Source organism: Corvus cornix, chromosome 1, assembly GCF_000738735.6.
Source record: "Corvus cornix cornix isolate S_Up_H32 chromosome 1, ASM73873v5, whole genome shotgun sequence".
NCBI lineage: Eukaryota > Metazoa > Chordata > Aves > Passeriformes > Corvidae > Corvus > Corvus cornix.
Window position 1 is genome coordinate 20,760,663 of NC_046332.1, and position 24,204 is coordinate 20,784,866.

A 24,204-nucleotide genomic window follows, 5' to 3' on the forward strand; every position below is an offset into this window, starting at 1 on the left:
AATAAAGCAGCTTCATAACATCACCCCAGAACACATAGGAGTAGTAATTGCTATCTTTTTGATGTGGTCAATTAAGGCCATTGCGGGTGTCTGCTCCAGGCTGAAAACTGCAGAATAAAAAATGAAAAAATAAGATGTTAGATACAGAATAATTAAGATATTAGAAACTGATAGGATCACTGTGGCAGAAGTTAACGTTCCTTTTCATGAGTTGGTACTCCTGGGATTTCTTTGTAATTCCATCTCCAATCCAGTGTTTGACTTCATAAACATGACTTAAGCTGCGTCTGGTTTATCTGATTCATCCTATGTGTAACTTTTGAATCAGTTCACTAAGAACGATGTACAGGATTTTCTGTGCTATACTGTGCATTAGGCATAACAATGCCTGTTGCATGAGTAGTGAGGATTAATATTTTTCAGATACTCTAAGATCCTAGGAAAGAGCAAAAAAAGGACTAAATGTAATATCATGTGTAGATCGTTTGCACTTCCTATTTAATAGAAGCTTTAATACTTAATGTATTGCGATACTGAAAACTGAAAGCTCAGAGTTACCTGGAATTTAAGGTATATTGATATTTTGTAGCTTTAACTGCAGTAGTTAATGGCTGGAAACTAGGAACCTTCTTAGTTCTACAGCGCATCAGAGCACTAACCACATGCATATTCGTTTTCTGTAGGGTATCAGGAGAGGGAAGAGCAAAAATGTTGACGAATATTCTTCCTTTATGATTATTTCAAAGGAGAATAACTTCAAAATTTTATCTCCCTCATGCTTATAGAAGCTGTCCGTTTCCTTGTGACAATAAGCCTATGCTTGTGACTTCTGAATGTCCAGTAACTAAACATGCAAAATGCAACATAATACAGATACCAAGACAAGCATTTCCAACCTTCAGAAAATGTCATCTTTGAAAAGACACGAGTAAAAGAAGTTATCAGCAATATGTTCTTCAAGTTGCACGCATTTATTTAAGGCAATTACCAGTACGTTTATTGGAGCTGTTGCTTTTAGTTAAGAGATTTAGGGTTAGATTGTATGCCTTGGGGACTTGTTTATTGGAAGCAGTGAGTGCATAATCTTTCCCATTTTACAAATATTAAACACAACATTAAAGTGCAGCTTTGATTGTGCTTTCCAAATGTGTATGGAACACGAGCTAAAGCAATAAACATCAGTTGTGCTTTTGGCTCTATTTTAGAGTGACTTGTGTGGCAGAAATGAAGACAGAGATGATTTCTAGCACATTCCCTCCTCCCCACCATATTTAAGGATCAGTTGTTGGCAGAAACTGGAAGAATTGCAGAATGGTTCTTAATTCTAGGAACAATGATTGAGTTTTATTGTGGCAGCCAGAGACCTCAGCTCTAGCACACACTTTATATTGATTTTAGAAAAACCAAGGTGTTGTAGAGGGACAATAAAACTACTCTCAAGAATGTGCCAAAGACATAAACCCCCTAGACCATATTGCTGAAAAATCTTAGATTATCTTTGTACTCCTAGTACATCTCATATGTCATGAAGTTGGCCTAGTACCTTCTCTTCATATTAGAACAATGTATTTTTTAAATTTCACACTCAGCATTGTCTATCCCATATTCTAGCAATCCAAGTGTCACTGCATGCTCTGAAAATGGTCTTCAGTGGGTTCCACAAGTTTTTCCACAGTCAGAACAGCTAGGTTTGTACAAAAGCCATTCATTTTTGCCCTAAGAACTCCTTCTTGGTCCTCTCATGCTTTGACTTATCTGAATTTTACAGAAATCAGGTGAGTTTACAGGCTTCCCTGAACAGTGGTGGGTGAGGCTTTTATTGAACAGGATGTGGAGGAAGTGGCTCCCAAATATGAAAAGTCATAGTGGTCTATTTAGATAAAGACAAATACAATTTAATGTTTCCTCCTTTCTTGTCAGTTTTAATGGTTCATGGAAAGATAATTCCTTTCCCAGTCAATTTAGGGACTATGATCACAACCTTAAATTGGTTTGTAGCTGGAAGGTAAAGATTAGAAATGGAGATTTAAGGGCATTTGTTAGTCTCTAAAAGGTGTGTTTTTCTAATGCATTAAGGAACATTGCTGTGGAATATAATCTCCTGAGGGAGTGATTAGATCCACGAGAATGGAAGATCCATGAACGTGGATCTGGTTCTAGTAGTATTAAAATCGTTTATTCTGTGAAGACTTTTAAGGAAAAAACGTACATATATGTAATCAGCCATAGACCCTACTCAAAAAAAAATTTTTCATTAGTTTATCTATTAGGCCAATGAAAGAAAACACACAGACTTCACATATAAGTCATTAATCCCTTCCTAAAACGCATCAATCCCTTTTAATATAATTTGTCCTTTCTAACGAGGAGTATAGCTCTACTAGGTAGAATGAAGTACCTTGCAGACATTTCCACATTTCCACATTTCCTTGATTTAGCTCTGCATCCCTGGTTTTGTTAATGGAGCAGCATAATTGGTATTCTGTTTGGGATAATTGTCCCCAGTTGGAACTGGAATATGGAGGATGACACAATATACACGATACATGTTTCTAAGGCCCCAAAATTCCATATTTCCAACCCAGCCATTGTAGATTAAAATGAAATTTATTGTCAGCTTTTCTGCTGGGTCACACACCTCTTACGATCCTGTTAATGGGAAGCTTGAAGTCAGCAGATGTATTAATTTATAAAATTATGTGTCTATAGGTGGATATATATTTTAAAGAAATTTATAAGGATATGACCTTTCCAAGGATTTTCAGGAGAGATATATGGCTTTGTATGAAGTGTGACATTCACCTACGTTTCATCCATTAAAATATTCAGCACCTCACTGCAGTGATTCTTATCTTAAAATATCTGTTTTACCTTTGTTTTGCAAATTATATAGTAACTGAGGCAGCAATTGCATAACATTATCCATAAATTGGGATCTGCCTGCAGAGGGGCATGTGCAAAGAGAAAAGGATTCTATTGGATTTCCTGGACTTGTAATGAGTTTGTGCTGGCAAGAAAGTCTTGAGCAGCTTCATACACTAGTAGAATGATCTGAATCATTTTGAAGGATAAATGACAATGACAAGGCAGCAGCAAAGTTTGTTTCCAAGATTTATGCTTCTTTATCAGGACACCAGATGTATTTTGTGCTGAGTGTACTTTGTGTACTTATGTGGCAGTAAACAACATTATTATTGGTCATGAAAGCTATTCAGATAGTGCCAAAATATATCAAGGTATTAATTCAGCTAGACTAATGAAAAGGTGAACAGACCCATCCAAAAGCTCTGGGCTTGACTTAAACCTTGATCTTAATTTTTTCAGTCTTCCTGACTTGTAAGGAAAGAGTATTTGCTTAAGAAATCTGTGTTAGTCTTTTCTAACTTGGCTAGGAAGATTGCAAGCCAGCCTCCTAGAAATTGTTGATACTGTTGGAGAAACCCAAAAAATTGCGTGGAGACAGGAGAGTGTTGTAAGAATGAACAGCAATTACTTAACACAGTGAACAAAATTAATTTCCCTTTCAGTTTCTAAAACCAGATCAAAGTTGTGCAATGCTTTTACTTTTCCTTTTCTTGAACAAGATTGTACAGTGTAAGAGGAGAATGTATTGGTAATCCTGCTTTATAACAATCCCAATAACTGGTGGGTGAATTTTGTGTTTATGTATATATATGAAAGCATTCTATTACCAACTTGAACACATTTTAAAAAGTGCAATTCAGGGATCAGTGCTTAGCTGAAAGATCTTGCTGTGCAGTTTCTTATATCTGATCAAATACCAGAAATTCTCAGATGTATTAGTTCCATGCTTTTCAAGATGCCAAATAATGTGAATGGTAATTCAGCATTATGTTGCCTCCTGCTAATTTACCAGAAACAAGGTTCTCATTGCTAATGTTAGCTGAGCCTAGTGGAAGGGAGGACCTGGAGGAGGTCAGCAGATACCCCTTCCTCCAGACAAGTGCATTGATCAGCAGTGAGTTCATTCATGCCAGCCTTTTTGTCCCACTTCTCTGTCTTTTCCCATGCTTGTTACACTACTATACCTTCTATCCTCCTCTTCCTCCACCTTTGCCCTTAGCAACATCCCATGGTAAATCTTTAGCAATCCCCAATTACAGATTAAGGATTTGCAGCCTGAAGCCAAAAAAATTCTTTGTTTTGATTTCTGAATTCAGTGGTCTATGAATTCTAATGATACATTTGTAACACTATTTTAAGATTTATTCTAAGTTCATCAGTCAGTTCATTCTTACATTGTTTTGCTTTCATGTGCATATTGGCTGGGCCCTGAATAGTGTGCTTGAACAAAAGCAGAATTTCCTAGCATTTTGTAGTATGTGTTAGTTGCCTGCTGCCACTGATTTGATAGCCTAGCTCATGGCAAATGGAAGTAAGTGTTCTCCTATGTTAATCTGATATGTCAGTGGCATGTATTTTTGTTACATTCTGGTCATCTTCATAAGCTGTTAAGGTGTGCAATAGAAGCTTTTTTCTTTTAAAAATTTTATTTGTTAATATAATAGCACATGTTTGGGAGAATTACATCACTAAGAATTAGGCATGGATTTATCAAGTAGCACTTCTCTGGTACATGTGGGCGTTTTCCTAGAGTATTTTGTGGTTCAAGAATTGAAGGTGGTCACTATTTGGACTTTATTTCTGATCTGAAAGGAGCTCTTAGGCAAGGTATTTGTTGTTCTAGCTTTAATAAAGGGGGTTAGACAGTAATAGGTTCAAACAAGTGGTCTTAGAGTAGCAGCCCTCCAAGAATGTGTTATCGCAAGACGTTATCCTTGTGGCATCAAGGAGCTGCTAAGGTTTTCATAGCAAATCTGCTAATGTATTTCAAACTTTACTTGTTAAAGCTTGCATTGTTTTGTAGGGATCCTTCATTTATGAGACTGTGGGTCCTCACAGATGAGAGAAAGGCAGATCTCTATCTTGTATCTTTATCATATATGTCTCTGTTATATACTGATTAATGTTGAAATGATTTTTGGAGCCAGATGTTGGATTCATGCTTCCGTGTCCAGACGTTTCAATGTTGACCTTAGTCATGTAACTGCCCTTTTCTTACTAAATGCAGTTCAAAGAAAATAAGAAATATTCTGTTGCAAACAGGATTGCCTGTACTCTGTGGTGTAATTTGCTTTTACTTGAGTTTATAATTTTACTTTTCAAATGAGCTTCTCTTCTTAAATATATTTTCATGTAAATAGTTGATATATTCTGCAATTCATAATTACATCCAGTCAAACACCCATATTTTTATAACTGACAGTCACATTTTCCTACCTACCTCTAATTTCAGCAATTTATCTCTTAAGCATATAAGATGAATTAGTGCAAGGTAAACTATAGTTTTATTTAAGTTCTGGTATTTCACAGAATTTTCATTTTCTTTTCCTGTTTTACTCACCTCTCCCCAAGATTCCTGTTTCTTATACGCATGGATCTGTGGAATGGATTATGAATATAATAGGCATCATAAAAGAACACAGATTATCGTGAAACATTTCCTGTAACTTGACAGAATTTAATACATGGGTGAGGCAATGTTTTAACGCCCTGAAAATGAATTGAGTCATAGTAGCATCAGATGATTTCAGCATTGTGATAATGACTGATAGTCATATTTCTCAGCAAGAAGACTGAATCAGTGTGAAAACTCAGTAGTCTTCTGAACTTATTAAAAGAAATGTTGAATTGCTGTGGAAGACTAAGAAAGAACTCCCATTTCTAGTAAGTCAGGGCTCATTATATGATATTGAAAAAGCTCTCTGCATTTTTTAAATTCAGGTGCCTTGGATATAGAATGTATATCTGCCCAGAGTAAAAGCATTTCAAGACATGTGTCCTCCAGTCCATGCATAATGCTTTGATACTGTACATCAAACCAATGAATTTAACTTAAATTACAGTTGCTCTACTGTTAACATCTATATAGTAGCATGGGTGGTTCTGCTCAGGAATGGAATAATATTTCTAAATTAAGATATATCTTTTGTTAAGTACAGATCAGAAATTTATTGTTGTATTTCAGATATTGAACAGACAGTTTAACAATTTCATATTCTGATTTCAGTTATAATTTTCATAATATTGTCTTAAATTCAGTGGTTCTAAAGAAGTGCTACTTTTTAAACCTACCCTTTCTATAACAGCACTCTCTCAGCATCTAGCCTCAGCCTGCTTTCCTAAATACTTCCTTTTGTAGCTTGTATTACAGTCAGAAGAGCCATGAATTCCCTGCAAAATGGGAATGCGTTGTATTCTTTGTTAAGGCAACATTCGTTAAATCCACCAAAATAAAGCTTAATGAACAGCAAAAATATTTCCATAGAGAACATTTTGTTAGAGAAAAAAACACCTGCTAGAACTAATGAATCCTGAAAACTGCCAGGTTTTGTAGCTGAGATGTCCAGTGAGGCATTAACAGTCTTTGTTTATTGCCGAATTTTGTTTAGCAGTTAATCTATTTCATATACTGCTACACAAGTAATTTCAGATTTCAGCCAGAATTAAGTTTTCCATTTATGGAGCAGGGAAAAAATGTTTCAAAGTATTTGAATAACTTTCTCTCACAATTCTTGGACATTTTACTGATGAACTCATAAATTTTTAGAGCTTTGAAGACTGGCTTTGTAGTTCTCAAAATTTCAAGGTCATGCTTTAAAATAATCCTGTTGAATATGTTGTGAGTTATAACAGTCTCACAAGTGGGCATAAATGCAGAGCAGAAAACTGGGTTTAAAGTAGAGGGAAACCAAATTATTTTAAAGTGTTGCTAATTTCTAGTTTTCAGTCTCAATACAAAAAATGTCCAGATGGTTACACAGGTCCCATACTTGTGTACCCCTCCAAATATTAAAAAACATTTTGTAAACGAATATGTATTTGCACTTTGGGGTTCCTTTTTTTTAACTAATACTTTTTTCCACACTGTTCTGAACAGCTGTTTTCAATGCTTATCTTGGCTATTGGGTTCAGATGAAACCCATTTAAAAAGAATAATTAAACAATTAAAGTACACCCATAGTATGGGTTTCCAGTGATTTAAATGCATAAAATCAGTGAAGTTGGAGTGGTTTCCCTTGCCACTGGCAGAGCCTTTTCAGTAGTACAGCAAGCTTTGGATTTTATTTGGTACTGCTTTTCCTTTCTCTCTCTTTACAGAAATCTGAGAGTAAGGGGAAATTTAATGATATCTTAGTGGTTCTGTTCAGGTGGTAGAATTCAAGGTGCCTGTTACGCTGATATATGCAGGAAATTCAGTCTCTCATCTGTAGTTATACATTTAGGTAAATGTATCTAAACTACAATAAGAATTTTACATAGAGTAATCCTATTTTCTAAAAGCTATGGTAAAAATAATTTTGGTCAGTATATGGTGAGCCAAATTCTACCCATGGATGTCTTGCTGGAATGTCCTATGACAACTTCTCTCATGTTGCAATTCAGAGAGAATTGGTTTTAAGTAATTAAGAAGGGCAGAAATCCCTGACATCTGGTTTTAAGACAAAGGGAAAATCTTATTTCTGAAGAGGAATTCCCCAAACTAAACCAAACATCTCAACCTTGTTTTAATGGAAGCATTTATTATTTTGAACTCAATACAATTTAAAGAAAACAGATCACAAAGATTGGATACCATGTAAAGCATTCGCTGACTATTTGACTTTTTCTTATTAATTTCAGATTAATCTCTAGCACATCTGTAATAATTGCTCTTTTATTCATTTGCAGATGCAGAGCCACGGTACTTGGTTTCAGTAAGACCAGCACGTGTTTCAAATAACAAGAAATCTTGTTCAGGTATTTTAATATTATTCCATCTCTTTCTTAAAATATTTGAAAGAAAACAGAACCTTTGACTGGGTTTCTCTGAAAAGGTATTTCTACCTGTATTCATCTGACTGGGATGCACAAATTCTATATGTGGAAAGGTAAAATGTAGGACACTAATTCCTAGTCAGTAATTAGTCACTCATATGGTGTTCAAAACATGAAGATGTACCTAAAGATTTTTTGCATAAATTTAGAACACTAATGATTAAAGACATTAAAGTTATTCTTCCCAAACTACAAGTAAGGATTCTTTCATCCATAGACATGTTAATGCTCTTTGTTTCTCATTGGAAAATGGTAGTGTGGGCGTGTCTGTCTGTCTGTCTCTATCTCTTTATCAATACTACTGCTAAGCTTGCTGATGGAAAGAGGGATATTTCCAGCTGAAACTATACACAGCAGAGTAGAAATCTGAATTTTATTCTGATCTGTTTCAAAGTCTTTCTATATGCCCTTAATCATGTCATTAATACTGTTAGTTCTGAATTCCTTACTTTAATAAGGAGACTTAATTCCGTACTTTAATATGGAGACTTCTTTCAGGATCACTGGACTGTTGCAAAAAATAAACTGATGACCTGTCCTGGAAGCACTCAAGGTCAGGTCAGACAGGGCTCTGAGAAACCTGATCCAGTTGAAGATGTCCCTGCTCGTGGCAGGGGACTTGGACTAGATGGTCTTTAAAGGTCCCTTCCAACAAAAATTATTCTATGATCATTATATGATATTTTTTTCCTAGTTATGCTTGGGATTAATTTTTTCTTGCTCTTGGCCAGGTATAGCACAGTATGTCTGGAAAGATTTTGGAAAGTGATTTACCTTTCAAATGCAACATATATATGTTGCTTGTTAATGTGTGTTTTGTAGCAACATATTCATCATCAACAAAGTAAAAACCAACATGGTTAACATTTCTAAATGTACACACATATATTGATATTGTCACTGGGGCTTTTTAAGTGAAGAAATAATTGGTTTCAAGAGGCATGAGAAGAAAGTTAGTCAAATCTGTAATTTATAAACTTCCAAGAAATGTTGGTCACCTGTATATTTTGAGAAGGTAAAGATCCTTTAGATTTTTGACGTATGTAATATGATGTAAATAATATATCAATTTTCTATAGTTAATCATCTTTCAAACACCAGAGATTCTCCTTGGGCCTGTAGCAGTCTGTAAACTACAGGCTCAAAAGAGTTTCTCTAGATCATTTGTTCCTTTCCACCTATTAACTCTTAAACTTTCTTTAAAATAAGTTCTTTCTCCACACAAGAATTGTACTTCTCCATACAGAGCATAGCTGAAGTTCAGTATCATGCAAAAGCTGATTTCCATATAGTAGGTAATCAAAAGAGAAAAATCCTGCAGATAGAGACACTGACTCAGATCTGCCTACAGTTAAAAGCAAAATAACTTTTGTAGGTTTTATTTTACTCTTAAGAATGCTCTAGAAAATATTTATTATGTGTGGACATATTTGCAGTGTTACTGAGAAAACTGCCAAGAAGTTACTATTTTTGTTACATCCATGGAGACTGTCTAATGTCCTGGACTCTCTCATGTCTTCTGTGATGTAGTCCAAGATAGCCAGACGTTTTAATTTAATCTACCTATAGCTTATTCTTATAGTAAGCATATCTAAACCACCAAATATTCATTTTCAAAAATTAGGTTTAACTGGAACATTAGGTTGAAAAAGTGACCATGGACACTTCTCTGCCATTTTTGTAAATCATATCTTAGAAATAGTGACCATGAAAAATAGAGAACTCTTGTACCTCTCCCTTCAAGCTAACAAGAGAACTAGATCTTCATTTATTTAATTATCCAATCGCAAAAACTTTCCTCTACATAATGCAGGAGAGAGAAATTAACTTTATATGTTTCTTATGTAGGTCGGAACAAGACACAAAAGCCTCTGCAGCTGGTAGTTGGCACTCTCACCCCAACCTCTGTATTTCTCTCTTGGGGCATCCTAGTCAACCCTCAACATGACTGGACAGCAACAAGTAACTGTGCTAGCGACAGGTAACAAAACAGAAAAAGATGGGGTGCAGCTCTCTGCTGTAATTAAGATAAATTTTACAGTGGAAATTAAAATGTTGTAAACAATAGCTCTGAATGTGAAGTAAGTTTTCTCATTTGCTCACATTAGTGCTTTGCAAATCTACTTGACAGCAGTTTAGTCAGATGTCTACATGCTGAATTACAAATCTTGCTATTTACACTAGATCCTTTGTTCTTAAACCAATGGCCTTGGCTCTACCTTAATTTCTTATCTGATAAATTGAAACTTTGTTAAATCACAGGAAATATTTTACTTCAGAGCTGACTGAACAAGAGTAAAAGAAGTCTTTTGTTGTGCTGAGGTGGGGGAATGATGCCTTGTTTTAACACCATTTGATTTTTGTTTCCTCTATTTTGTCTTATCACCAAAACTGCTTTCCTGCTATTGATACAGTACAGCTTTCATAAATTTTCTGTTGTAAATAAAAGAGGATCTCTTCTATGTCAATATTTTTGGCATTTACTGGGTGGCACAGTAGGTGGGAAACTCAGGAAGACTCACCAAGTAGAAGTTTCAAGAGAAGTCATCGTGCAGAGGAGCTTCTCAATTAAGTGCACTATCATTATTTATTCAGCCCTTGGCAGATGAATAAAATTGTTTAAATTGTTACTATAGATGTTTTCCCTACTTTGTCTTTTTGTGTTCTCTTCATATTCTTCCTCGACAACAGAAGAATTTTTTTTACCTTCATTTACATTGTGTGAAGCTCTATTCTAGTCAGCAGTGTTTTGTAAAACTAAAAAGAAGCATTGTGCACCCATGGGATGCATCTACATCTGTTTTGCAACTGTTACCTTTTGGGTTTTAAATGTGCGGGGTTTTTTTTCATTATTATTTTTGCATATTGCATTATAGAACATTTGCTTTACCTCTCTAGTATTGTCCAATTTGTAGCTGTCTAATTTAGAATTGAATTTTCTTACTTTGGTATTCATAAGAAAACTCTAGCTGACATGATTAAACTGGATGCCAAACATAGGTTATGTTAAAAAAACATCTCATGTAGTCAGGAGGACCTTTCCATACCTTACAAAAGTTTCATACTTCACAAAAGGACTAATTCTTTTCAAGCATCAGAAATTTCTCATGAAAAAAATTTGGATCTTCATCACCAACCAGAATTTCAAACACTATTGAAAAATGTTAATGTTTGTTAGGAAACAGTTATGGAATGTTAGTAAATGTCCAAAGATGAAATTTGATCAGATTTTTCTTCAGTAGAAATAAAAGTTGGTTTAGGCTTAGATTTTGCTCTTTCAATCAAGAAAGAAGCAAATATTTTCCTACTGTGAGAAACTGAAGAAATGAGCTGATCTTGGACAAGCTTATAAAGTGTTCTGACATAGTGATTTTAGCACCATTTTTACCAAGGAATTTATCTTTATGTGATGTGTCAGCACCAGTGTTGCAGCACCCATTGTACAGTGGGAAGGAAGAACACTTCAGGAGAAGCCTATATCCTGTATTAATCCACCTGGAAATTCAAGGCAAGTGGTATCCACCACCATGCCTTCATCAATTCTGTGTTTTCTCCTCAGTAGCTGAATTTTCTTGCTGGATATTCACTGACTCAAAGTTTGAACAAAGTTTTTAACATAGTTTTTGAGTTAGGGCAGTGTGCTACTTGTGTCTTTCTATGTCTAGAATATATTCTGATGTATTCCTCTCAGGAATTACTTTTAATGTGCACTCTGTTTTAGTGAAATATTGTCAGACAGGAGAAGCTAGTTTAAAAATATTTAAATCAAATTACAAGTGATCTTATCAAAGTATGGTTATATACCTATAAGCAGATTTCTGTTTTGCAATCAAGCATAACAATGAAGTTAATGAAGAAAGAAAAAAGTCACTTTAGTGGTGCTCTTACTTATTTTACCTTTACTGAACCAAACTGCTTGTGATTTGTATAAATGATGAGAACAGTTGTCCACATGACCCTCGTGTGTATATCTAGAATTCTAAGAGAGATTAGATCCATATATACTTCTAGCCAGGGTGTAGAAGAAAAACTATTAATTTATGATAATCATTTGAATGACGGTTGATAACGTGCAATAAGAAAAAAATAGGAAGTAGCCCATTCTTAGCAAGTTAGCATTGTAATAAAAGTAGAAGAGTTAGAGTACATAACAGATTCACCGACATTTCAATCTGTTTCAGGGGCAGTCTGCCTGACTTGATCCTTTTTCATCTGGCACATTCTCCTTACCGTGACATGCTGCAATTACTGTTAATCATCCTCGAGACTGCTGTTAGTGGCTAACCTCTAATCTTTGTCATTGGCAGTTCATAGCAGTCGTGACCTCTTAACTCAGTTCTGTCAGTAAATATCCCACCAAGATTTAAATTTGTCACTCTATATGACCTGAAACAGAGTCACTGTTCTCGGCCTCTGATTTTACCATCTCCATGTGGATGTTAGGCTTTTGTACAAATGTTGCATAATAAAAGTTATTTCAATCTGTTACTGAGTCAGAAAATAGAATCCACATGGGATAGCTCAGTTCTGCTGGCCAAGATTTCTCTAGTGCAAGTTTGACCTCTGTGGGATATTCCTTAGAAGATCTGGTTCTGTGAGAAAACGAGTTTGGAATAAGAGGTGCCATGTTCTCAAAGAGCATTACTATCTTTTGCTGCTTCCATGAAGTTATTGCTTGCTTCTTGAGGGCACATAGCAGTCTTCTGTACACATGAAGTTTTTAAGAAGCTCCAATGAAAAATATTTACTTATTTACTTGTGATGTTTTTCAACAAAACATTCTTTTGGTTAAACTGTCTAGAGCTTAAGAGCATAAGGCAATAGAATGCTACATATTTCCTTCAAGATAACCCCAAATGCTAATCCCTTGTTGAAGCAAAGGTATTCACTGCCATTTTTGTGGCCCAAAAATGAAAGCTGAAATTTTGAAGCATTCTTGAAGTGACCATTATCTCTCATCAGACCCTTAGCACTAGAATGAAAAAACAAAAATATCTAAATCAAAAAACTCAATTGATTAGTTTTATGTAACTGTTGAAAACTACACAACACCAGAAAGCGCAGTTGGTGGAACCTTTCTCAGCATCCTCTTTTCTAACGCCAGTGGGAGGTAGTTGATGAGGGAAGATGGCAAAGTCATGATATCCTGCTGCACAGCCATGTTCAATTCTTTTTATTATTTCTAAGAGAGTAGAAAGGTTTGTTTCCTCTCTGCCTATTTGTGTTCAAACAAGTATTAGTGGACAGATCTGTCAGAAGAAAAGCACTGGGGCTACATTTACTCTCCATCTAAGTCTGGAAAAGAGAGAATACTCTGTAGATTTTTTTTTCTTTGTATTTGCTTTGATTAGAACATCTCTGTAGTTGGGGTTCAAAAAATGTGGACTTTGACCTTCAGTTCTTTAGGAAGGAAAGTCAGGGGATGGAACAAACCCCATTATTTTCTGTGTTAGATGAAAGCAGGGTTTATAGATACAGTAAAATATAATATTCTATGGAGTGGGTTGTATAGAAAAACAAACACACTTTCACATACATGCAAAATAGAAATTTAAAACCTGAAGGTATGTCTTTTTAAAGTTAAAAACTATGGGAAATTCACATTGGCGTTGTTTAAATTGGCTCGCCTGTGATTTAAATGTTCTAATGTCATAGCTGCAAGTAGCACAGATTTTGTGGTTTATTTCATTTTTATCTGATGCTTTAAAAAAAAAGTAAGAAAAACCGTTAGGGAAAACCGGAGGAGAGTCCATACTTAGTCTTTATGTTGTATAGTCCATAGAAGTAGGGTTTTTAAAGCCCTAAATTCAGAAAGATATGTGCCTATCTCCTCCTGTGCCTATTTAAAAACTTTTGTCACTATGCAGCTCCTAACTAAGTCATACTTTGTGTTGCAAGTGACATACAAAATGTATTTTAAACTTAGCAAAATTTCTTAAAGGAAAACATACAGCAGCAAATACACATCTTGGGTTTGAGATGCTTTTGAGTTGATGCTGCAGGAGTATATGCTAATAGCTTGTTTAAACTGGAGTGATTTTTTGCTGTTCAGCCTCACACTCTTCAGAGCCTCTTACTCTTCATTTCTGTCATTCTACTAAAAGTTTTAAGTAAAAGAAGTGAATGTTAGTGATCATGTAAAAGTGAAAACTAAATTAGAAAATGCTTTGCAAACTTAACCGGTAACCATCACTGGTGTCATTCTTTCCATTTTTTATATATGTCAGTGTTTACTTTAAAGTAAACTTAGCAGTAAAAAAGGAAACAATATAATCAACTTCATGTGTTAACTTGCGCAACACTCAGTGTCTGAAAAATCATAGTTCAAGCCATTTCTTGTATTACTTTCTAACATTAGATGGATGCTGGGCTTTTAATGAAGTCTAACTATAAATAAATAAATATCTGGTAGGCTAATGGTCTCTTTTAAAAAATTCCCATTAGATTTCTATGAACAAAAAAGAAAAGAGCTTCATAATCTTTTGTCTCTGGTGACATGAAATCTCAGGGCTGGAATGTTCGTATATCTCCAAGGCTTAATTGTTTGTTTGGTGTTACATGTTACTGAAACAGTCATGATTAAATTGTTTGGAGTTTTGGTTGGGACCCGGTTCCAAATAAACCCATGATATTTATACAAACTGACCTAGTCTTGAAATCTCATAAAACCATCTGCCTTATAAGATTTCCAGTATCTAATTGTTTGTGTCTGAATATTTGACTGTGCGGGCACGTTCTGGGAACCTGGCTGAAATGAGATTTGGTTAAAAGATGGAAAAATGGCACTAGAATTCTTGGCAAAACAGTATCATTCACACTGATAGATGAAAACTTAATGTCTTGCCTATCCATCCTAGAATTTTACTTCTTTTAACAGTGAATAAGATTTGCTTAATCTCAAAAGCAAAAACCCTGTGTGCTGCTTCTTTAAAGTGCTCATTGTATTTTGATTTCTTGTGCAAAGAAAAGGCTGTCTCTAAACTGAGCACTGCCTTGCATTGTAGAGTTTTAAAAAAACAAACTATGTAAGCTGAACATAGAAGAGAAACAACCTTCTGTGTCAGGCTGAGAGTCTTGTACATTGACTTTGCAGATACAGTAATCACTACAGCGGTTGGCCTATGGAGTAATCTCATGCCCTTGTGGCTTCCTTTAAATGATGAAATTGGTTTTACTTATTTTATTTCTGCCATTACATTTTGTGTACATCTTATGTGGAGGCAAGCAAAGTCAAAATATCATAAAAGATACAGAGTTTCAAGAAAGCAACTAAACATTCGATGATGTTGCCCAAATGCATGTGGAGAGAGGCTGTCTTGATGAATGTGGGCTCTTTATTCCTCTGCTGCGGTGGGTTTTGCTTTCTTTTTCTCATTATTACCGCACTTAATTCTGAGTGCAGCAATACCCCTCACCTGCCCATGACACCTTTTGTTTTAAATTGTTGCAGTTTATTATCCTTTCAGCTGTCTAGTAAAAAGGGAGGAGGTAAAATTTCTCTACAGTCCCCAGGGGGGCCTAATTAGTGGTATCTTCAAATGAGTGCCTGTTAGGGCGAGAGAGGGAGGTACTAACTTTAATGGGGTTTAACAGAAGAGCTCTAGTGTTTTATATAGAAAAGAAACAGAGTGAGCCCTGAAATCATTTGATTAGCATTTGTTGTAGATAGAAATACAAGAGATGTCAATAAACATTGTTCTGATAAAATCTCCCCCACCAAAACACATAACAAATAATTAATCAAAATTAAATATTAAATTAAGTTAAATATTGTTAGCTCTTTATACCTGCTGAGAATCTAGATTAAAATAAATTCTCATCAAGTGTAACTGGGTGTGCCGTGTCCTTGCTGAAACATCAAACCAGTATTCACAGGTGGGAATAGCATTCCTAGGACTATTCCACAGTGTATTACTTGGATATTATCTGTTAGGGCCCTGTGGTGTGCAATCAGTTTTTCCTGTTCCTACATCACAGAGATAATGGGAAGTGTTTTATTTGAGAAACATGTAGTGTAGCTTTCCTTTCTATGTGAATGTGACAGCGCTCTATTTCAGCCTGCCTTCTGTCATTCTGGGGGGAATCTATGAAGATGTTTTGCTGAGTGTTTCCAGTTCAGCCAGCTGCACTCATTTTGTGCAGGTATGTCACTGCCACAAGGGGATTGATAGATGTGAGTGGTGACTGGATCTTACTGCTTTCTCACGTCTTCAATTATATGTGTTGACTTTTTGATATTATATTTTTGATGAAAGAAAGTTTTGAAAAAGGGAGAAATTAAAATTACAACAAAATTCAATTGCTACAGTGTTCTCAGGCAGACACAGAAATTGCATTTTTTTTGGCAGTTTGTTGGTCTGGTTTAACAATGAGTTGTTGTTCTTTGATGACAAAACTTGGCATTTCTGAATTTTTACTCTATAAACAAATGATTGCATTTACCCAAAAGCACATGTAGATATTTAGATATTTTTAATAGTCAAATTATTGTGACCTGCAAATTGTTAAATGGAACTTCATTTTTATTGCTTTTTATTGAAATGGTTGAGGAAATTCTGTCATCGCAGTCAGTGTTTTTAGTACTCACGATGGCAAGTTTCCACTGAAATAATTATACCCTTGGTGAAGTTTTTATAGGCTTGGAAACCTTGGAGTTGAGAGCACATTTCTTCTATGCTGTGTGTTTCTCTTTCTAATGGCATAGTTTGGCACAATTATGAAAATCTTCTTTTCAGATTTTATAATAGTCTTGAATTTAAGTGAAAGATGGAGGGGGAGTTTGTTGTGCAAGTGTTCTTGGTATTTTAATTCATGTTAGAGTGAAGGAAATTTCAGGTGTGGAACCAGCATTAAAAAGTAGAACATTTTCGCAGCTAGAAGCAAGTGGGAACAGCCACTTAAAAGTCTATTCATTATCAACAAGTTTTTAGTGGTTTTTTTCTCCTCATTTCTGATGCAGGTGTTCTTTCAGATTGTTCAATAACTGAACTGATTCAGTTTACTCTTTTTTCCATCACATACAATCACTTTATTTCTATCCTATTGGACTAAAACAAGTAGGAAAAGGTAAGGATGAAGATGAAAACAAATGAAAATTCCTCTTTCAGGCAAGGGAAGAAGGTGACTATTTCCACTTAAATTCACATTTGATATCTATACTTATTCCAAATCCCGTCCCAAAAGACTGTATGGGGCCCAGTAAGAGGAATTTGTGTTGAAGATTGAATTTGTTTATTAAAGTTACATTTTTTGCAAGTCAGTGACAGGGAGTTCAAGTAAGCTTTTCCTGTTGGTTAATTTCTATGTGACTACACACAAATGGATTAAGAGGATAAAGTAGAAGAAATTTTCCTTCTTTTAATGTTGCCAATAATTGATTTTCTGAAATGTTCTTTGTCAGTTTGACTGAGAGTTAGGTCTATTATTTGACATTTGATCAGATCACAGCCCACAGAAGTAAGGAGCCAGATTATTCCTTGGTAGTCCTGGAACCAAGAGAGGATATTCACTACTTGTCTTTCTTTTTAATTCCTGGTTTTTTTTCCTTTCCTTTTCAAAGTAGTACAGTTAATGAAGTTATTTGAGCCAACATAAATACTGATTTTGTAACCTGGTGAAGTACCCAAATGAATGGAATTGTAGCAACTAAACCAGGAGAATCTATCTTTTCGGTGCCAAGAAAACAAATTTGACAGTTATAAGATAAACTATGTAAACAAAGTGAACCATTATGTATGGAAACATTTTCCATGAGTGACGCTTGCCTTATCTTAGGTTGTGTTTTAGTAATGAGGTAGGAATTTCTGTGTACTCAACAGTCAGGTTTCATGTAAGCTTCTGAAAGTGCTCTTCTGTAACTTTGGCAAAAGCAACTTTATACATTCACTGTATTAGATTTGGTCCACTAAGTCGTTTTAGAATGGACTTATGAAGCCTTTTCAGTTGTTTAAGAACCTTTTTTTGGTTGGTTTGGGTTTTTTTAAGTTGTCTTCCTTTGTCTCTATATGTTTGTCTATATAATACCTGTAATAAATCTCACAACCTTGATTTGCAAGCTTTAAGTTGTTCTATTTAAGTGTGGCAAAATACAATTGGACTGAATTAATCCATTTTCAGATGATGTAAATGTGAGATAGATATGGACAATGGATATGAATTATTTATGTGTAACAATTTTCAGTAATACTTGGATTAAAAAGTTGCCAAATCTCTCTGAGATTTGCTTTTCCAAAAACAGAAACCTCCACTCCATTCTGGAGTGATTCAGCACATATATTGAAAATGAGACTACAGTCAGCAGGGGAGTTCTTGTGTTGAAGCTCTCACCATTTCCACTGCCTTGTTTTTGATTGGTTAGCATTGCAGTCATACTTTTTCAGGGTGGTGCTCCTTGACAGAATTGGGCAATTTCTGTAGAAATGTTTTTGATTTCATAATCTGTTAGTATTCATCACATTATTGATTTAAACTGCTGAAAGTAATGTCTTGGGTTTTTTTTTTTGTTTGAAGTGTGGGCAATACTTAATGGGATTTCTGAATGAGGAATGTGTTATACAAACAATGACTGTTACTGGTCTTCCCTGGAGAAAGCTTTTGGACTAGGTTTGATGGGAACACCTTTCACTGGATGCAAATGGAAGATTTTGAGAAATCAGTTGAGGCTTCTTGACTAGCAGACTTATGATTCAATTGACTAGTTCTGGCATATGTCGGAATCACAGGAACTGCTTGGAAAATGAGCTTGCACTTTGTGGGTAGAACCTCACACACGGGTGTTTGTGAATGTCCTTTTGCTCTTTGAATGATACTCCTAATGATGGGGTACATATATGTGGAATAAATGCTGGCTTTTTGATATTTGGTGACCATAAAGAGGCAGAAAGAACAAGAACAATATAACATTATTATTATTATTATTGTTGTTACTATTATTTCCTCACAAAAATGGTTATCATGAGTTCCTTTGTGTAGATCTATTTTTTTCCCCGAGCAGGTTCTATACAGTTCGCTACAGAGAAAAAGGTAAAGACAAGAAATGGGTGTTTCAGCTCTGCCCAGCTACAGAGACAGTGATTGACAATCTGAAGCCAAACACACCTTATGAATTTGGAGTTAAAGACAATGTAGAGGATAGTATTTGGAGCAAGACTTTGAATCATAAGACAGTTCTCTCCAGTAAGTATTTGACAATAATTAATCAAATAGCTGCTGATTTTGACTGTATTTTTTCCTCTATTATGGTATTACTTAGAGTAAGCTGTTGATCAGGTTTTTATTGTTTAAATGCCATCCATTATGCTCCTAAAAAATTATTTTAGGAATTTCTGAAACTAGAAATATTTTGTTTTTGAAAACCTGCCATCTACTCTTCCGAAAGTTGTTCTCTTGTCATTGCAAATAGAGGATCTGATGCAGGTTGGTAGGACTCTAATGGTGTTTAGTACAGATACACGCTAAGGGTTGAGTATGTAAATTTTTACTTCTGACTGGATTCTAAGCTTTTACCTTAGGCCATGAATAATAAGATGATCAACTAATGAACTAATGCATCAACCATCGTCCACCTAATCCATTTACTTTCTTCTGTCAACTAATATGAGTGATGGAAATTATTGGAGTTGTTGGAATCTCCTTTTATAACTGGATTTACATTGAAGCTGGTCTTCAAGCTAGACAGGGCCTGTCCTACCTCAATGGGCCCTTTATGACTCCACTCAAAAGTTGAATTTGAAGCTTATTTTCAATCAAGGTATTATAAGGATTATGTCTGAAGCATGCAGTGTTGTGTATGCTTTTGTTTGTGTTTTCATGGAGGCAGTGTATTACATCTGTCTGTCTCTCAGTCATATTGTAAGGTTCCTCTCTAAAGTCCCAAGACAATGCAGGAAAAGTGAGGTCAAATTAACCCTTGTAAAAACATGTACTGCTGAAAGAATCACTCATACCTGTAGAGGAAATAAGCATCAGCAGAGTTTTCCTCCTTTTAATGGAAGGAAGAGAGGACTTAACAGAGATTATCCAATTTGTTTTGTTTTCCTCAAACATTTGCATGAAGATATTTCTGAACATGATGGTCAGAAGATGCTGCAAACTCCTATGATTACTGTTTTTAGCTTGATTCAAAACATAAAGAATGGGAATTCTCATTAGAGAGCCTTATTCCTCTGAGATTTTAAGTTGAAATTTAATTTGGCCTTCTGTTTCAGCTTGTAGGTGAGTTACAGAGCTTAATATACTTGTGTAAAAGGGAGGAGAGCAGTATGGTGGCTTGTAACACTGAAAAAACCTTCATACTCCCTAATAAAGAGCTTTGCTGGCCTTCATTATAAAGTACAAAGCTGTAACTTAGAAGCACCTGCCCAGTGTCCATAGAGCTGTTTTAGCAGTCCAGAATAATGCCACTGCTATACCATGAGCTTAAAGAGGATAATGGTGGTAACCTTTTCCCATACCTGATTCACAAAAAGCTCTGCTTCACAGCCTTAAAGATGTATTACCCAGGGGCTGATTTTTATTACATTTCAAACATCTTAAAGTCATCTTTAGAGCAAGTGCTGAAATAGAGTTCAGCACTTAGAATAAGAGGGAATGAAGAGTGCAAAATGTTAGTAGTTTGTTAATGTGTTCAAGACTGATAAAAACATCCACAAACATCAATAAATTTTTTCTTTGTATGTAATATGTTTCTAAATGGTGTTTCTTACAGACATTTTACATTTCTAATAGGCCAGGAGCATCATTCTTGTAAGTTTGTGGAGACCCACTGACTTTGGTTGAAAGATTCTTTCTTGTAAGAGTTCATATTCTATTTACATAAGATTTCTTTTGTCTAGACTGTAGACTTGTGTATTCAGTGAACGTTGCTGCAACAACTAAATCCAGGGAGCTTGTGACTACCCTGCACGTCTGCATTCTGGTCTATTGATAAAGTATCTTCTAATCAGAAAACTGTCAGCACTTTCAGATTCAAGCCTTTCATATTTTTAGTATATAGCAGGTAGATACAGAAAATGTGGGGGGTAAACAGAGAGTGTATATTTATAATAAATGTATAACCAGGTGCCTATATAGTTTATCAATCAACACAAGCAGACACTTCTTTTCTGTTCTAATTTCCTGTCTTGTATCAACTCAATTTCTTCCCATATAGGGGAAGCATCTCAACAGAAACCAAACATCCTTCACCATAAATGTTCTTTTTCCCACTGAAGAATATATAAATTACTAGAAACTGAAAGTTCTTTTGAATGTTCCTGGATTTGCTGAATCCACAGGCCAAATTTTTGTTATATACTAAACATGTTGGGAGGGGCTGGGAGGAGAATCTGCTTTTAATTCATGATTTGAGAACACATGAAAGGCATGGCAAATGTTCAGCATTTATTTAACTGATTTTTGTCAGAAGAGATGAAAGTAGCTTATTTCTGACCATCTTACCATGATTTTGTCATGAAGTCAGTGTGAAACTTCTGTGAAACTTAGTTTTCCATTGAATTTAGGCCAACAGTAAGTCCTGTTCCTTAGAAGAATCAAGCACTTTGAAAGATTTTTTCCCAAATGAAATGTATCTCAATTGATATTTTTTAGCGTTGAAATTATTTTTCTACTTCTCATCTGTTTTGGATGGAATTTGAAAAAATATGATAACATGTAACTTGACTCTTGTTTGCACACCCATCGTTGCAAAGGCAGCAGAAAAGTGTAGATAGGTGGAAGATACAGAGAAAGTTTGAAGCATCATGCTAGAATCAAATAGGTGCTGAACAGAACCGTTTCTTGACTTACTTAGCAGCTACATCACAAGAAATTTCTACTACTTAGAAACTCAGAGGAAAACCTAAGAGAAAAAATTTGGAGTTTAAATCTGTGGGTTACTTTGTTCATAGATTGAAATAAACAAAACCATAAACAAAACAAGAAGAGTACATTTCATTTCCTTGCTGTCAAAATGTGAAGAGAAGGCCATGCATCTGCATCTGTTAATGGATCTGAAGACACAGGACAAAAACGTTTTTCCATGATGTGTTTTTATACAGGCTTTGAATTAAGCCTCCTAACTTTCCTAGCTGCCAAAAAAAAAAAGGTGAATAAACTTGGTTTGCTTTGCTTTGGACAAAACAAAAAAATAATTATGTGTATTTATTTATCTTTCTGTCAAAACAGGTAAAAAAGTAAATGGGCAACTCCAGAATATGTACAAGTTGGTACCCAATTCCCAAACACAGGTATGCAAAGCAGTCTCTTTTTTTAATACCTGATTTGTATTTAATATGATCAAATTTTTTATTCTCTGTTTCACTAAAGTGAGAAAGACATTATCAAGGCCACAAATTGCCAATATAGAAAACAATCTGTTAAATGCACTGTATGGAAAAATGTTTAAATGTGTGGATGGACAAAATAACTGAGAACTGCAACTAAGATGATTACATACACTTGTTCCAATCTATCAAAGATGAATTTGATGGTTTCCATGTGTAGATTCCAAACTTAAAATTGCCTTATTCCTTTGTAGTAGTCAGGTTTGTTAACCTGTGATATTTGTGGTGATCAGTTGACCTTGGGATAACTTGGTGGTATGATTTTATAGAGTCATTTTGTATATACTCAGGTCTTCTAAATTAGTCATCCCATTGAATTCACTGAGAGTTCCCATATATGAGGCAAGTGTTTGCAGAACCAGAGGACACCAGAAAGGGCAATTTAATCAAGTTTGCTAGGCTGTCCATTAAATTCTTTTATGTGATGGTAGAATTTTTACCGTTTTGTCAAAAAATTGATGATTTTTATAAATAGATAATTAATTTTTTTTTACCTCGCCTGACTTTTTTTCATAAACACAAACAAGCATGGATGGATTTCATTTGATTTTGGATTCATGTACACAGATACTTTTTTCTTCCACGAGCTGAAGCAGAAATGAAGGCTCTCTAGACTGAACCAGCTAGTGAGTTTTAATACAGTGAAAAATAGACATTTTAGTCATAACTTCTAAGCATTACCAGTTCTAGTATGAGATTAAATTGGTTTCTTTGTATTTCCTTTTCTTGTTTTTTCATCAAAGTGCAAGTTTCAGCATCTAATATTCTGGAGGATTTTTTTTGTTCTGCTTCTTTTTAAGTTACTATCCCTGTGGTAGACTATAGGATAACTTCCCAAGAAAAATTGTAGAAATTCTTCTTACTTTAGAGATTTTAAAGGGTTAACTCATGAGTGTCAATTATTACAAGAGAATAACCCATTCTTCACAATTCTCTTCTGTCTCAGATTTTCCAAGTGTTTTCATGGTAGGAAATGGTAATGTATGGTTTCTCATTGTTTGTTTTTCATATTTCAGAATATTATAAATGGTCTGTAATTATCAGACCTTGAATTCCTTCAGGAATCAAACCATAATTCATGAAATAAATTTTCTTCTATGAATAATTAGGTATGCGTAGAATCATAGAATCATTAAGATTGGAAAAGACCTTTAAGTTCCTCCAGTCCAGCTGCTAACCCAGCACCACCACCATGTTTGTCATCAAATCATGTCCTCAAGTGCCATATCTACACTTCTTTTGACACTTCCAGGCATGATGACTCCACCACTTCCCTAGGCAGTGATTTCAAATGCTTGACACCCCTTTCTGTGAAAATGGGTTTTCCTAATATCTGATCTGAACCTCCCCAGTGCAACTTGAGGCCATTTCCATTCATTTAGGGCAGTAATACTTCAATTATTGCATCATATATAGAGTTAGATCAGTATAATGCCTAGGTTATAGGAAAGATAATTATGCCTTGCATTCAAGAGAAAATGCTTTATTTGTGAGTAATATGAATCCAGTTGGTTAGATATCCAGGAGGGTGCTCATCTCATTATGTTGATGAAGCCAACTTTACTGTTCTTTGCCTTGGTCCCATAAATGTCTTTAAAGTTACACAGGACTGCCCAAGATCAGGTAATTCATCCTGGGATATGGAGTGCAAGCTGAGTTCCTTTGCTCTTCTCAGCAAACACTCTGTGCCAGAACCCTGACTGTTACGCTGCTTCTGTGGAAGTAGGGATTCTATTTATGTGGGAGAAGTTCTGAGAAAGTGAGTGAAAACAGTTTTGCAAATATTTGCACAGCACAAGTATGAAAGGAGGACTAGAGCCAACATCTAGTCTTTTTTGTGATCTTCACAGGGCTTAGCTCCAGAGCAGTACTGCTTTATCACCCTCCACAGAAATATCATGAAAGCATTCCATAGATTATTCTAAAAATTCTCTTATCATTCTCACTTCAGTGGTGCAAAAAGCCAAAAAGCAGATAGTTCCCA

The 24,204-nt window shown here is 35.2% G+C and overlaps 1 protein-coding gene across 44 annotated transcripts in view; it reads left to right on the forward strand.

Annotated features, from left to right (window-relative positions):
• The window catches only part of LOC104687181 (ABI family member 3 binding protein), a 140,620-nt gene that overhangs the window by 22,378 nt on the left and 94,038 nt on the right, over positions 1-24,204 (forward strand). For all 44 annotated transcript variants that reach the window (XM_039557964.1, XM_039558054.1, XM_039558030.1 and 41 more), the window contains exons 3-6: positions 7,753-7,821; positions 9,748-9,880; positions 18,893-19,074; positions 22,063-22,124. In XM_039557964.1, coding sequence (XP_039413898.1) covers positions 7,753-7,821; positions 9,748-9,880; positions 18,893-19,074; positions 22,063-22,124 — 446 coding nt within the window. The remainder of the gene's footprint in view (positions 1-7,752; positions 7,822-9,747; positions 9,881-18,892; positions 19,075-22,062; positions 22,125-24,204) is intronic.